The 11,318-nt window shown below is 36.7% G+C and overlaps 1 protein-coding gene across 1 annotated transcript; it reads left to right on the top strand.

Moving 5' to 3' along the window:
- The first annotated feature begins 8,364 nt into the window (after positions 1 to 8,364).
- Positions 8,365 to 9,603, top strand: LOC140161415 (uncharacterized). The gene has a single exon (XM_072184919.1). It carries the CDS (start codon positions 8,365 to 8,367, stop codon positions 9,601 to 9,603), a length of 1,239 nt encoding a protein of 412 aa, XP_072041020.1.
- Positions 9,604 to 11,318: the final 1,715 nt, after the last annotated feature.

The raw sequence follows: 11,318 nt of genomic DNA, 5'->3' as shown, positions 1-11,318 counted from the left end.
TGTTCATAAGTCGACTGCAAAATATATGCTTAGCTATTTAATTTATGGATGTTGTTTTGACTGTGTTCATTCAGTTTTTATTCTTATACGATACATATATATTATACAATTAAAAATACGAAGATTTAAAAAAGACCTATCGTAAGAAGAAGTAGCATTAACTTAAAGGAAGAGTTTCATTATATTTTTATAATTTATATGATTAACCAGACTGAGCTTGATTGAACTATGGGACATACATCACTTTATGGTTTCTGAACTAAACCGGGAAAAATATTATAATTAGTTATAATTTATTTTCTTTTTTACTATAGGCCTATGCATACGGCAATTTTAAACATGACTTAAAATGTTTTCCCTTCACATTTAATTTAGCAACGTGCCTGTTTGAACAATGTTGACGATACATGTATCTAATGTGTAATATAAATAGCATTTTTATATTTGAACCATTGTAAAAAATATAAGAACTTCTGGATTTGATTCTGCACTTTGCGAATTCGATTGAACATTTTTCCCTTTTGTTTCCGCATATATGAATTTGTATTTCCAAATAGGCTCTGAATTCAAGGCCACGTGAATTTGGCTGCACAAATTGCGAAATTTGCTGCACAATGTGCGAAATTGGGTGCACTATTTAGAATTTTGAATGCGTATTAAACGAAATAGATTGCACATTTGCTAAATTGAAATCGAGAATGTAAGCGTTCATTCAATTTCGCGCGAAAAGGAATGACACTTATACTAAACTGAACGACCAAAGTTTGAAATTGGACGGGAAAACCTATATTTAAAATCTTTATACTCAAATATCGGGAGAAAAAAAACCAGATTTCGGGGTTGAACAGAAAATCTCGGATGTATCGAATAAACTTACAAAACGAGCATAATTCAGTTAATACTAAGTTAAGAATTTCAGCAAACATTTTGTCGTTGATTGATACTAAAAACTAAACACAAACATTAAAGTAAACACGGCTCTTTTTGAAAAGAATCATACAGCTTCACTTTAAAGAATTATGTTTTGCCTATTGAATGTTATTATCCTGGTCATGTAAGCGAACGGATGAGGGATTTAATAATTATCAATTGATTGCTTTGTTTTGGTAATTTGTATTTGTTAATGAACCAATTTAACCTTCAAGCCTATACTACTAGTATTAAAAGTAAATGTGGGGACAGGGGTGTGTGTGGGGGTGTGTGTGGGTGTGTGTGTGCAAGAGTGGCTAATATCATAAAATATATAGGAAAAGGGGTTGCCACTAGCAAAATACACTCTTAATTTGTCGGAAAAGAAGTGCCATCCAAGTAAAACCTACATTGACCATGCATTCAGTGATTCCAGGGAAGTTAAAAAATAAAATTGGGTTTAAATGGCTAAAGGTGAAGGTTAGTCATTAGGATTTTTTGAAATGAAAAATATCGCAAAACAACGAGTAAACCGAAAGTATTGACAAAGTTGAAGCCCCATTGAAATACTTGTACTCTCGAAATGTAAAAGAACGAATTTCCACTCTTTCAAGGAGTTGAACGAAGGACAACCCGTTTTTGAGTGCAAGAAGGTGCATTTCTTTGGGCAATACTCACTCGTTTGAGAGTACACGGGCTACTTTTTTTCATTACTTTTAAAGTCAAAATGGGGTTGTCCTCCATTTCACTTTTTTCCACTCTTTCCACTCTGTGTACTTTTAGAGAGTAACTAACCCTTGGTCTTCCATTTCGTCTTACTGGCACATTTCTGCCAAGGTTTGAACAATATCTTCTAAAGGATGCTACTTATAAGGTCTCATTAGGGTACTATTGTATGACATACCAATCTGTTTAAACAAAACGGTTATTTTCTACAAGTCTAACACATAAATGAAACCTGAGATATCCTGATGTAAACAAATTTTATTCTCAAAAAATGACCATGAAAATATTAAAGTATCTACTTTGAGTTCTAAAATGTAATTTATATTCAAACGTATATAAATTAGATACCAGTATTAAAATATCTAATCAATAAAAGTTTCATATGGTACTGATCTCTCAGAGACACCCTGTATCAGATATGTCAATTTAATATTATTAACAGGTGCCAATGTTAATTAATATAATCATGATCATTGTATAATGTATATTCTCTCGGTATTTATACGGTAAGTAGCTTTTAGATCCTTTAGAAGATATTGTGCAAACCTTGACAAAAGTGTGCCAGTAAATGTGTGCCATTGAACTTTTAAAACAAGCAATTAATATCCTGAAGATCTCACCTGTAACAGTGAGAACTTGACAGATATTGATTAACCTCATTAACACCACCTCATTACCGAACAGTTTTATAATATAATAGACTCCTTTGTGAGCACTCAGTATTATCAATCTTATTCTTTTTTAGATAAGTAAACACCGTCACAGAATATTATTTATGATTCTGTGTCATATACTGGCAGTGACTGGGGTACCCAAAAAGGTGGTTTTGTTACATTCTGATGTGCAGCTTGGACTTCAAAACAGTGTCGCATGAGTATTCCTTCAGTTAGAAGATTCAATTAGGTCTTAAATTGAGGCTAATTTATACTATATTACTCATGTTTTAACCCTGTTTTAAAATAATTCTTAATTATTTTCTTATGACGTTTGGCATGAAATGTGCCTAGGGTGGTTGAGGATTAGGAGGAGGAGGATTAGGATGAGGGATTCGTATCGTAAATTTGATCTAAAACCCCCATTAAAAATTTGAATCTAGTAAAAAAATGTCTAAATGAACTCCCAGACATCTAAACCAAGTTAATAAATACAAAAGGTCATTTAAAAGACTAATGCTTGCTCAGAATGATTGTAAATGTGAAAGGAAAAAAGAGGTGGGGTTAAATCCCACCTACTTTGTGATTGTTTTTGCCCGCACTCTCTCATTTTTTAACCGATTTCCATAAAAAAAAGGTGTCAAAATGCTCAGGAGGATGAACCACTTCAAATGAGACGTGTAGGTGAAATTTTTTGAAACATTTCATTTTTTACTATCTAACACAAAGGTACCTCAGGTTGTGACACAGGACCATATGTGCTTATATGATACTATTCACAGAATCACTTTCACCGAACTATTATTTATGTGCTTATAGTACTTTTCAGTGCCGAAGTGTTTGCAATAAGTGTTTTTGTTTATTGCTTCGGTGTCAACACACTTTTTGTCATTAATCAAGAAAGCTGCCTGACTGAAATTGCAGATATTTCTTGACTGAATACTGTTAAGATGAATAACCTACAGGGAAAAAAGAAATAAGAGCGATTTTTAATGAATTGCAAATGTGAGCAAAAATCCAAGAATATGTACATAATTCTGTAATAATGGTAGGATATCAGGTCGTATCCCAACGCTCGTATTTACACCCAAATGGCTTAACTGACTAACTAACTCATCGTAGATCCATTCTGTGCGATCATTGTTGTGATAAAAATGTACAAACATATTTGAGGGGTAAGGCAGACTATCAAACATAAAGGTAAAGGGTTTTGGAGTTCACCATAATAGGTTTCTGCAGTATTAGAACGCGTGAGTTAACATGGAGATTTCCGCGCATATATTGTGCATACCTTCTGACGTATGACGGACTTTCTCCTTGAATATACCAAACTAGTCTGTTGATGATAGATTTTCCCACATATCCTAAAAGTTTGACTTACCGCAGCACCATATTTTCCTCATGTAAGACTTGGAACATAAAAATTAGCAATTCGTTTTGGATTTTGTTTTACGTGTAATGTTCTTTACATAGTACGTAAAGGTGTCGCTGACCACTACGGCCCCACACCATTCCATAAACCAATAAACAACAATTCAGGGATTTTGCTGCTTCAAAAGCGCACACCCTAGACATTCTACAAATAACCATCGCAACCAGGATCAGCTCCCTGATTTTCGTACGGGTTGTCCAGGGGAATTTCAAGCTTACTCAATTTTTCCACTGGAGAGTACTAGGCACCGCCAGGGTTCGAACTCGAACACTTCCCTATTTTTCGCTCACCTGGAACATTTTCACTAGTTCGACTAACGTCTTGAGCAGATGCTGCTGCTGCGATGATATCGAGGGTTGACAAACAGAAGGCCTTAACTCACTTTTGGCCATTTTGAGATTTTGGTACCAAAATAATCTGTAATACCCACAGATTCTTAAAATCATAAAGCCTTAACTCAATCAACTTCCTATTGCATCTATAGCACAATAATATTTGGTCACATTTCAATGCAAAATATTATTTGTACTCATTTTTTTTCAAAAAGGCACTTTTTGAGTTAAGGCCTTCTGTTTGTCAACCCTCGATATCTTGTCTACAATCGGGATATTCCTCACTGATGACGTCATATGATTGACATAATACGTCATAGGATGTCACGATGTAGTGCCCTCCCCCCCGGTCATCAGCAAGTTATACCAGATCTATTTCTAGTCATTTGTCACGATTCGGTCTCGGTTTTGCGACTCCTTATGAGTATTGCTACCTGAACTTTACGGGAACACTCTTTTTGCTCCCGTTCTAGAACTTTTACATCTTTCCAGTCAATCAGGTGTCCTTTTGATCTTACGATATGCTCCTTGGCCGCTGATTTGGAACTGTCGGCGGTGGATTTGTGTCATTCTGACGTCATTCTGTACATGACGTCATCAGTGAAACGTGTCAGGTGAGCACACAAAATTGCAGTGTTGAGGTTAAATTCTTCAATCAATTTTATTATTGTCATTCCCTTGTTTCACGATTTAGCAATTTATTTGTGTTCGTCATCATCTATGATTTATCCTTTAGTAAATGGGCAGTAAATCGACTCTTAAATGGGCAGTTTACAAGTCGTTGCCACTTATAAATATGCAAATTAGACTTCAAATAAATGGCGCTCTCAATGTTTGTAATTTGATAAACGACCAATTATTTTATCAAGATAAAGCCATAAAGTATTACCATTTGAGGCATTTTCTACAAGCTAGACAAGATCGGAAATATTGTATGTAAGCAGATTGTAAAGCGAGTCCCTTTTAGCATATGCTTACTTTGGTTCTGCGAAGTATTTTCATTACAGATTGGTGTAGGATATCCTGCGATTAAATTCCTAGACTGTTCTGACAATAAATACTAAAAGGCCAAGGGCAAAATTAAAAGATAAATATTAGTGAGAGTGGTTCAAAGAGTAACTCGTACCTAGCGCTACTATACTGTACCCTTTAGAATCCTGATACTTTGCAGTGCTACTTTCTACATACTACTTATTCATGCGCAATAATAACCAATTTTTACTTTTAATTATTATAGCAATTTTGAAGCATATTTGGTAATAAAAAGCTTCTAGCACTATTGCTCATCAAAATGGAAATAATAGACTTTAAGGACGTTTCATCTGATTTACACTCAGAGGTCTCGGTCATTGACATTTGGTTGCAAGTAATTTTAATTCGATCCCATAATGTGTACATTCAGCATTTTCATAACATTGTTCACATGTCGCGTCGACATATAACGTTTGAGAGAGTTCAAGAACATAACCAACTAAAGGTTAACAAGGGCATAATCGTAATTCAGATGAATTCGAGATGAATACATTTTACTGATAATTTTTAGAGCCTAAAAGGACTTGTTGGGTTGTTGGATCGGCCATAAGTTGAGTCGTGGCCATTAAGAAACAAAAATAATTTCAGCTGGTGGCGAGCGGATCAGCGTAGCGGTTCTGTCCTCGCTTTGTTCTACCGATGTTCCGGATTTGACTTGCTTTACATAGTGAGCAATTTGAGTCTATTGTGATTGAAAATAACTTTGACCAAAACACTTACCACCCCAGTTTTGACCTTTTTGACTTTAACTCAAGAACGGTATGTCGCAGGTAAGCCAACTTGTACTTTCTCCGAATCCTTGAATTGAGAGGGATAGTTTCTTATGGTTTTAACCAAATTTGAACAACTTTGAAATTTGACTTTGTGTACAAATTTGATCGTCAATATTGCCAGAGTGCTGAGATTTTTTGGTATCATCTTGAATGTGTTATATGACCAAAAAAGCACGTTACAAAGTTGGTTGGGTAGAGTCCTGGGGGGGGGGGGGGGTGCACGTTAAATCCCAGTATATACAGTACCGGACTATCCGGACTATATGATAAATAATGTATATGGGAATTATGCAAGTGATAACCGATAAGCGCCATTAAATCCAAGAACCCAACGAGGCAATGAATAAAAATATTAAACCTGCATGGCAAAAACCATTGCACATAGTTTGATGCACATAATTAAACCCCTATCAAATAAATAATAGTCTTCCTGTGAGGTTTTTGTTTCATCTGAAGCATTAATATATGAATGGTGATTTGTGCTCACAAAGGAGCCAATTATGTTCGAAAAACGTTCATTATTGAAGTAGTGGTAAAGAAAGAAGTTAATTAGTATTTGTCACGTTCTTCTAGTTATACACTTCTAGTGCCCGTTTCTATTCATCGTTATGTATTCTTCTCCCGTGCATTATTTTCGCGAACTACCCTTCACAGCCCAAATTATATAAACCTGCACGCTAAACAATGCATTATCTAAAACCTGCACGCTAAACAATAGATTCTAGATAATACGTGCACGCTCAAATACTAGAAATACTACTTTCACATAACCATAAAGTAGAGTTAGGTGGCGCTTTAGACACAGAGATCACATAACTATATAATTGTCTGTTCGATATATATACCAACAAAAAAGTACGAATATACATTATGTGGTGTTAAAATGGTATAGTTACAAACGGTGTTCTATAATAGTGTACAATTACCGAATAAGGTGCAACTCGCTAGACTTGAGTCCAGTCCTCGTTTACGGAGTTTAGGATTAGGGTTTAGGGTTGGGATAGGGCAGTCTTGTAATAAGACTAGTAGAGTTGCACCCTTGCAAATATCATTGTCATAAATTATGATTAATGACCTCAAATAAATCAAACATCAAATGAGAATAATCGAGCTTCTATTAATTAAAAGGGCCAAAAACAGGTGGATCATAATTATACAAGATGACACCATTGCAAAATATTCAGCATTTTACAAATGAAATACATGTAGGCCTATATCTAAAATATAGCCCGGGAAACACACACTAGCGCATAATATCATGATCATGCTTTATAATACCATAGGCCTTCAAACACATGTGTGTGAAGGCCTATGATAATACTGAACAAATTGTTAAATCCCAATGTCGTGTGTTTTAATATAAGTAGTTCAAATTATAGAGCTATAAAGTCCAGTTAATATTCACCGTAGTACTAGTCTGACATCTAAATCGATCGTTTCCAACTGGTTCAGTGCTCTCTGTGTTCGAAACCACGATATTAAATGATCACAACATAAAGTCAAGTCAATTAAACCATGCGTGAATAAGTCACCTAAGTATGACGTATGGCGCAATCGATACCATTGATTACAGGGATTGATTTTCTTTACCAGTTTATAAATGCTACGTAGCTGGTCAATGTCCTGACGGTGTTTTTAAAATGTAAGATATTTTCCCTAATATTAAAACTAATATAATGAATGCAGCAATTAATATTGCCTATTGTTTTAATAGGCCTACACTCAAAGTGTATGACGGATAATGTACTCGTGCAAATGCATTCGTCAAGATAATTGCACTTGCCATGGAGTTATTGCATTTAGCTTTCGAGCCTATCGGCTCTCAAGCTAAATGCAATAACTCCACGGCGCGTGCGATTATCTTGACGAATGCATTGCACTCAGTTCATTATCCTTATCATAATTGATATAGTTGACACATTAAAACACTACTTAATTAACAGTTCGATGACACAAATTTATTAGCACATATCTATCAAGGTTATCTTCTAAAATGGTTTTATATGCTTGAAATTGTTTAAATGCTAGAAATATCTACCTACCGTATAAATACCGAGATATACAATGATAGCCATTGGATATTACCAGTGTTGAGTTTCATCAATGTATTGATTCAGTATCTTATCATCTTACTGACTTGGAACTCAATCACCTTGTTGATTGGAAATTTCATCACCTAATTGATTGGGATCTCATCAACTTATTGAATGTTTCTAATCATTGTATTGGATTTGATCTGCTTGTTTGGAATTCTACTATGGAGTGTGAAAACTATACAAATCTAACTCAGTCATCATTGAATTTAGCTCTGCAGTGTATTCAATATTCTGCTATCTTTCTACATAGTTTGCCCACTCTCTAATGAAACATGTACTACCTTGGACTCGTTGAATCTACTAAAGAAACCATGCCTCACTCATAGTCTGGGCAAGACAACCACACGCCATGCTCCGAAAAATAAACGTTGGAGACGTAGGGGGAAGCGAGGGGGTAGAAACCTCCATAATATGACCACCCCTCCTCCTCCTCCAACCAATATCGATCCTGCGCCTATTCCACTGACTATTCCCTGTTACCTTTCCATTCGATTATGGAACGCGTATTCGCTGAGATACAAGACTACGACCGTTTCGGATTACCTACTGGATGATGATGTTGATGCTATATTTGTGACTGAGACCTGGCTCAACGTAAATGATTCTGTTGTAATCGGTGAATGCACGCCCCCGGGGTACAATTTCTATAACTTTCCTCGAGGTACCTCTAACCATGGTGGAATTGCTGTTATATACAAAGCATCTCTGAACTTTAAGATCACAAAATTGAACTATGACTTTGTTACATTTGAATATGCTAGTGTTAATGATCCTATTAATGGTATTCAGTATATCATTGTGTATAGGCCACCACCCTCTGCCAAAAATCGTTTACTGCTTTCTGATTATTTGAATGAGTTTGAGGATTTCTTGGGCGAAATTTCTCTTTTCCCACAGAAGGTGGTTATGTTGGGGGATTTTAACATACATGTCAATTTGCCATCTAAACCTGAGGTCAAACGTTTCCTTGCCTGTGTTGAAGCCAATGGTTTTCAACAACATGTTATGAAACCCACCCATATTCATGGAAACACCCTGGATCTTATTTTATCCAGACCCAGTGATAACCTTATTCAATCTACTGATGTGCATAACAATGGCATGTCTCCTGACCATTTTATGGTCCTATGTGATGTCAATTGTAGTAAACCCTCTCTCACCAAGAAAATGGTTAAATGTCGTAACTTTAAGGCTATTGATAGGGATAAATTTGTTTCTGATCTATGTAACTCTCTCAATGACATGACTCCGGATGCAGTTTGTGATGTGTACATACATGATTATGACACCAAGATTAGCACCATTCTAAATGTCCATGCGCCTGAGACGACAAAGGCTCGCACTATTAGACCACGGTACCCGTGGTATAATGATAACATCAAAGATCAAAGAAAGGTGCGTCGTCGCTTAGAACGAAAATGGCGTAAACATGGTTCCCTTGTTGACAAACAAGCTTATCTTGAGCAAAAGTCTTATGTCAATGGGCTCATTGAAACTGCTAAGAAGGAGTTCTATCATGAGAAATTGGCTTCTGCGGATGCCAAGGGTATTTTTCAAACAGTTAATACTCTCCTTAACAAGTCTCAAAAACCATTGCCATCTTGTGACTCTACCCAAACTTTATGTATCCAATTTGCTGAATTTTTTTAAAGCAAAGTTGCCAAAATTCGTGATGGATTGGATCAAGAAAGTCTTGACCACCATGACTTGGAATCCAATATGTGTTCTTCATCCCTCACTGACTTTGAATGTGTGTCTGAAGATGAGGTTCTTAAACTTGTTATGCAGTGTCCAACAAAGACCTGCAAGCTTGATATCATCCCCACCTGGCTGCTCAAAGAGCATTCTGAGGTTTTTGCTCGCTGTCTCACTGTTATTATAAATAAGTCTCTGTCTGAAGGTGCATTTTCAAAGTCATTGGGCCAAGCTATCATCACTCCTGTGTTAAAAAAACCATCTCTTGACCAGAATGAGTTGGCCAATTACAGACCTGTGTCAAACATATCATTTGTTTCTAAACTAATTGAGAAAATTGTGTGTAGACAGATTACTGAGTATATTCATGTAAATAATCTGGGTGAAAGATTCCAATCTGCGTACACTTCTAACAGGAGCACAGAGACTGCGCTCATCAGGGTCAAGGGTGAAATGTTAGATGCTGTAGACAGAGGGGAAGTAGTTTTATTAGTCCTTCTTGATCTGTCTGCAGCATTTGACACCATTGACCATGATGTGCTAATGTCCCGCCTAGAACATAGATTAGGGATTTCAGGTACTGCATTACAGTTGATACGTTCATACCTCACTTGTAGGACCACGCAAGTTCACATCGACGGTTTCTTCTCAGAAAAGCGTTCACTTGACTACGGTATCCCTCAAGGCTCGGTTATCGGTCCACTTATGTTCATCATCTATACACTGCCCATCGGTGAGATTATACATAAACACAGACTCTGTTACCATGAATTCGCAGATGATACGCAACTATACATATCGTTCAATCCTAGGGATCTTAACGCTCACAAGATGGCTCTTCACAAACTTGAATCCTGTATCTCAGAACTCAAAGACTGGATGTGCGTGAACAAATTGAAACTTAACAACAATAAAACTGAATTCTTCATAGGCGGTACTTCTCAAGGTCTTCGTAAACTTCCGCCATTGCAACTTAATGTGGGAGACAGCGTCATTAAACCATCTGATAATGTTCGGAACTTGGGCACAGTGTTTGACTCTCGCCTAACGATGACTCCTCACATTAATAGCATGATTTCTTCAATCAATTTCCAGCTCCGTAATATTCGCCGTATTCGTCGCTTTTTGGACCACAAAACACTTCACACAGTTGTGCAAGCTCTCGTGATATCACGCCTTGACACCGGGAATGCTCTTCTCTATGGAGCAAAATCAAAAGACCTTGATCGTTTGCAGTCCCTCCAACACAAAGCAGCCAAACTCATATTCTATGCCGCCAGACTTGATAGCCCCACACCATTAATGCACGACCTTCACTGGTTGCCAGTAAGAGATCGAATCAAATTCAAACTCTGTCTGTACATCTTCAAATGTTTGCATGAATCTGCTCCTTCATACCTCACAGAATTACTCTCATACAGAACGCGCTCATCTGGACCCGTCACAAGATCCTCTATGGATACCAGTCTTCTGAACACTCACATCGGTAAAAATCGCAGTGGTGACATGTCTTTTCGTTCTGCTGGTCCAGCGTTGTGGAACTGATGCCTCCCGCGTAACATCAGGGAGGCAACCTCAGTGACAACAATAAAAAAATCTCTTAAGGCTCATTATTATCCTTTTTGACTCTTTGCTTTTGTTCATTCTCTTGTTTTTGCAGTGTATCACTT

Source organism: Amphiura filiformis, chromosome 1 (assembly GCF_039555335.1).
Source record: "Amphiura filiformis chromosome 1, Afil_fr2py, whole genome shotgun sequence".
NCBI classification, from domain to species: domain Eukaryota; kingdom Metazoa; phylum Echinodermata; class Ophiuroidea; order Amphilepidida; family Amphiuridae; genus Amphiura; species Amphiura filiformis.
Note: the sequence above shows the minus strand (reverse complement) of the source record. Positions and strands in the feature narration are given on the sequence as shown.

What these genes read in the sequence shown, in the direction of transcription:
- LOC140161415 (XM_072184919.1), top strand. Translation starts at nt 8,365, where the DNA reads ATGACCACCCCTCCTCCTCCTCCAACCAATATCGATCCTGCGCCTATT.